A 5,260-nucleotide genomic window follows, 5' to 3' on the forward strand; every position below is an offset into this window, starting at 1 on the left:
TCAGCGATTTAAATGAAAATAATATTCAAAACAGATATGCTTAACATTTTTATGGATGTCTGGAAAATATTGCACTTTGAAGGCCACTCGGTGCAATCATAGAACCCAGAGAAATTAAATTTTAGGAAGTATTTAAATACAACTTTTGGAAGGCTTTAATTTTTGGTTCATTTAGTTATCCTTGCTATCTAAAATCCTCTGGGGCATGGAACGTGAGTGATTTAAGTGTGATTGTTATTCAATGTGCAACCCGGATCAGATGTTCGAATCCCGGACAAGGCGAATGGTATTTACAATCTGATATTGGTGCATTAAAATGAATATTAGCGGATGACTCCGTTAAAAGTTCCTGTTGCGGCATCTCCCGCAGTTTCTATGGAAATTGTTAAAGGTAAAAACAGCCTAAGTGTTTAAAAGTTGGCTTTAACCTCGTGAACTGTGGCTCGTCTCGCACGAATCGGTATGCCTGTGACATTGTGTGTACCGCATTTCGTCGCAACATTTTGCTACTTTAAATCCCCCAAAAGTTCAGAGTTTTTGGGTTATCAACTTTACAGAGTACCTTAACATTTATCCTCTTCTTCTGTGTTTCCCCTCCGTCACGGGCAAATGCCGGGCGAATACTACCCCGAAGAAAAGAGTTACCAGCTATTTTCAAAAGAAAATTCTTTCTGCCAAAGCTCAACGCAACACTTCAACAGCGACCATTCTAGACCCTGAAGAGGCATTTGCATGGAACAGGGCTCCCTTGTCAGTTGTTCTGTTTTATTTATAAAATGTTATTGCCATTCTTGTTACTGTTACTCCGTGCAGCTACTTGGATGAAGAAACATCTCTGAAACTGAGAGATAGTTTCAGAAAATGCGTCGATAGCTTCTTAGTATTATGAAAATCATACTATTATTGTTATTAAGTATTCCATAAATGCAAATTTTAATAAATGAGTACTCGAGAATAAAAATAATGAACTCTTTTATTTTTCCATAAAGTTGCATTTACATGATCAGTAGAAGGTAAATGAAATTTGTATGCATGGAGTAAAAATTATGATTTCAAAGTGCTCGTTAAAGATTTCGCGTTAATGAATCAAGGCCCCAAGTTGAGGCCATTAATATATAATCCGAGCTCTGTTTGCATCATGCCAAAGCTCCAAAACTCCGTAAACGGATTCAGGGACAACTGAGGCGACACCTTGATCGACACCATTAACAAAAAAGTGAAGTTCGCCGTTGTCGCGCCGCGTAACGCCAAGTCTGTCGTTAACCTGAATGTTAAAGCCATGGTAAACATTACTTAACTGGCAACAAATCACTTAAATGTTAAACATGCATATAAAACTTATGATTGCAACTTACTGACTCAAGCAATGAGAAAATTTAGAGGTAAATCTCGAAGAATGTATTTTAAATCTTGAGAAATCAACAGTGATTCCCAAATTTTAATCATTGGAGGATACTGTATTTCAGATGGTTTTTTAATGGAGGCATGTTTACCGCGAGAACATTTAACTTTGATAATTTTTACAAAGTTATTTTCATTTTGTTCATTTTTATCTTTTCACGAGGACTTAAATTCTTTAATGTCAATAGCGAAATGTAATATGATTTAATAGTAGAGAAGGTGATTTATTCAGGAAATTCCACTTCAAATTTTGAGGCAGTATTTTATTTGGTACCCCAAAAGCCTTTTATACCGAAAAAGAAGTTAGAATTAGAATGTACATACCTCTAGTGTGTCTAAATTCTTGCCATAATTCGATTTAAATTCTTTTCCACTTTGGTATATATTGCTGTGCTTCATGATCCATGTTTGATTCCTGTAGTTCATAAAAAAACACGAGTATATTAAACAAACATGCTTCTTAACTGTTAGTAATAGCATTAATGAATACACATTTGCTGTTTAATAGACTATTAGATCGTAATTCATTATTCAAATAAAGAAAATCCAATATTGATGAATGAGACCAAATAAAACATTTTACCACAAAATAGAATGAGTATTGAGGAGTAAAATAATGGAATCAGACAGACAAACATGGAGAAGTTATTAGAAGAGAAGCGAAGAGGAAAAATTAATAGTGATAACATTGTGATCACCACAAGAGTTAATAATAGACCGTGGTCAGACCTAGAACTTTGATAAAAATCAAGGTTAATACACAAATAAATGAGGTCACCAATCACACAACTGTTTAATGTTAAAAAATCACTTTTTCCAAAATACATGTTACAGATGATTATAATGCACCCACCAGATGTGAATTTCTGGAAGAATCTCGACCTCATCGGGAGAATAGATTGAGACTCCAAATCCCAAGGCGTGATTGGTTTTCTTCACTTTCTTTTCTAATCTTATTTCAAAGATTTCATTATCTCTGAGAGGTCTGTTTGTAAATAGGACTGCATTATGTGGGTCATCAGGACTGTATTCAGAAAAGAGAATAATTCTGGTCAGCGCGTAAAAAAATAAAAAAAAGGTAAGCATGAAATTACTCCATATTGTTTCCCTCAATAAAATCTGAAAGGAGGAATATTTTATTCAATATTACTAGTACTTACTTTATTTTTTGAGCTGTACGTCCGTCATCAACAACAAAGACATTTGTGCCATGCCTCTTGTGAAAGGTGAGAAAGTGATTCCATTTTTCTAGAGTTGACAGATTGCTTCTCAGCTCTACGAAAGAAATTATTTATGATAAGACCCATAATAATCGTCTGACTGCCGAAATTCAGGCCATGATTTACTGGATGCAGTGATTTTTGACGCCGATTATTAATACTGAAAAGAAAGGTCTCCTATTTTCTTGCACAATCAAATTAATTCCCAACTTTGCGTACGTCGTTGGAAAGGTTGAGCATTTAGCATTTTTTCTACATAGTTGCCTTGTCAATCACTTTTAGCATCCTTGTAACCAGCTTTTTAATACCGGTTTCGTACCTTTCTCCCGCCGCGTCTCAAAGCCAATTGACTACTGCTTCTCCGATAATCATTCATCGCCTTCTAGTGGAAGTGTAAGGTGAGAAGAGTATGGGAATCAAAAACGTGCAAAAGTGGTGCAGGGAGTTTTTTGATGGCCGGGAAAACGTCCACGATGAGCATCAGTCGGGGCGGCCGAGTTTGTCGGAATCAACGGTGGCTCCAATTGACGAGATTGTGCGCAATTACCGGAGAATTACCCTTCATGAGATGAAGGAAGGCCTCAATGAAGAGAGTGGCTACTTGTCCGTGCAGAATATTGTGTCGGAGGTCCTTGGTTACAACAAGGTGTCACGTCCACATATGTCACATCAAACGACCACCCTACTCAATGAATTCGGCTGGGATATCATCAACCACCCTCCTTACAGTCCGGAAGTTGCCTATAGCGACTACCACTTGTTTTCTGCTCTCAAAAAACACCTTAGGACGAAGGTGTTTTTTGAGTGCCGGAAACCCCAAGGGAAACACCAAGTCAAACGAAGGAAGTGCAAGAAGCCGTCGTCAGTTGACTTCGCAACGCGGCGTGAGAAAGATACGACGCCGGTACTAAAAAGCTGGTCGCAATTAAGCAAAAATTGATTGATCATCAAGGCGACTATGTAGAAAAATAGCTAAATGCTCAACCTTTCCATCGATCAACGCAAAGTTGAGAATAAGTTTGATTTTCCATGAAAAAAATAAGAGACTTAAAAATTCGCCCTCGGATATACGAACTGAAAAGCGGAAGAATATTAAAGGTGACCAAGAAATAGGCCTTAGATATATCGAATGAAGGCCACGAAGGAGAACGGGACCTCGCACTGGGCAGATAGATGTGTGATAATGAATATGAAGCTACTTTTCATTGAGCAATTCTGCACTAAGATTGTTAAATTATTTAGAATATGGCTGGCAAAAATATAGCATGTAAACAACTCTCTTTTACCATGTATTCATACCTCTCACTACTACCTCCAGGCGAACCAGGTTCTTTCCTTGACACTCCACGTTGCTATGGGTGGCTTCCAACACTATATCATCGCTTGGCTTCTCCGAGTCGGTGTTCTCCACGGAAAATGTTCGAATCCAGTCCCCGCTGCCTTGATCATATCTTCGATTGACGGAAAGGGTGAAGAAGCGTCCCTTTTCTTTTACCGTACTGCAATGATTATCCGCAGGGAGACACACAGGTGTCAATAACAAAAGGCATGTTGCCGTGCTGAGATACGACAAGGCATTCATGACTTCAGCCGATCTCAATGTTTCGCGTACTTCGGGAAAGTAACGACAATGGCTCTTATAAGCTACGTGATTCGCTCTTATATCACGATAGGGGTATATTTTTAAGATGGCGTCATCTGAAACCACTGTCGATTATTTATGAATTCAGAGATAAAAATTGGAAAACATATGAAAGGACGTTCTTTTTGACCTCTCCTCGTTTTCCCATTAATTTTGTTTCCCGCTTAAAGTCATTCTGATATTGAAGTGATGTCAAAGTTTATCGTATTAATATTCCCAGAGTTAATAAATATCATCATATATTTTAGGATACGCAACTTGAGAAACTAAGGTGATGACTCAATCTCTAAATTGATGCAATGATATTTTTCATTAGTTTAAGGAGACAGAAAAAACATCTTAGATTAGAAAATAAATATGAATGAATACACCAAATTGATACAAGGCTGAAGAAATAACGGGAAGGATCTTAGAGGAATCAGACTTCGTCAGAGCCTTGGAGAGATATAACGCGTAGTGTGTATTATTTACCATAAGATTTTTTGGAAATGAGAATTATTTGTTAGAAAAGATTTACCTGTAAGATTTTACGTTGACTCAAGAACTAATAATTTTCCAGATTGAGGGAAATATAGATATCTATAGACAAATTAATACATATGTATATGCATAAATAAATAAATAAACATTAATATTCATATATATATATGTATATATATATATACATGTATATATATATGTATATATATATATATATATATATATATATATATATATATATATATATATATATATATATATATATATATATATATATATATATATATATATATATATAACAGTACGATAAACACAGTAATCAGCCCGAAGATCAGTTTGGTAGGTGATGATAGAGTCCACCTAGTACTAAGCCCGACGGTGTGTGAAAGTCACACATGAGGGTAGAGGGGCCAGTTCCTTTCGCTGTGCCGGTTATGGTTTCCCAAGAAGAACTGCTGCCCGAAAAATCACATAACTTGGGTTCGAAAAATCAAGAAATAACGTGTGAGTGTTCTTC

At 36.4% G+C, this 5,260-nt stretch overlaps 1 protein-coding gene across 1 annotated transcript; it reads right to left on the reverse strand.

Moving 5' to 3' along the window:
- Positions 1–1,014: 1,014 nt before the first annotated feature.
- LOC139696861 (neuralized-like protein 4) lies at positions 1,015–4,203 on the reverse strand. The gene is made up of 5 exons (XM_071595740.1): positions 3,921–4,203; positions 2,562–2,676; positions 2,255–2,425; positions 1,726–1,816; positions 1,015–1,264 (listed from the first exon to the last, which is right to left on the reverse strand). The coding sequence occupies exons 1-5, from the start codon at positions 4,201–4,203 to the stop codon at positions 1,109–1,111; spliced, it is 816 nt and encodes a 271-aa protein (XP_071451841.1). The 3' UTR covers positions 1,015–1,108.
- Between the last annotated feature and the right edge of the window lie 1,057 nt (positions 4,204–5,260).

The sequence above is a fragment of the Hetaerina americana genome, unplaced genomic scaffold (assembly GCF_022747635.1).
Source record: "Hetaerina americana unplaced genomic scaffold, ioHetAmer1.1.p SCAF_7, whole genome shotgun sequence".
NCBI classification, from domain to species: Eukaryota; Metazoa; Arthropoda; class Insecta; order Odonata; family Calopterygidae; genus Hetaerina; species Hetaerina americana.

Excerpts from the sequence above, each read along its gene's own strand:
- LOC139696861 (XM_071595740.1), bottom strand. The coding sequence starts at position 4,203 with ATGAATGCCTTGTCGTATCTCAGCACGGCAACATGCCTTTTGTTATTG. Across the intron at positions 2,677-3,920 it reads CCTGGAGGTAGTAGTGAGAG|AGCTGAGAAGCAATCTGTCA; the intron begins GTATGAATACAT and ends TTTCTTTCGTAG. Across the intron at positions 2,426-2,561 it reads CGTACAGCTCAAAAAATAAA|TCCTGATGACCCACATAATG; the intron begins GTAAGTACTAGT and ends TTCTGAATACAG.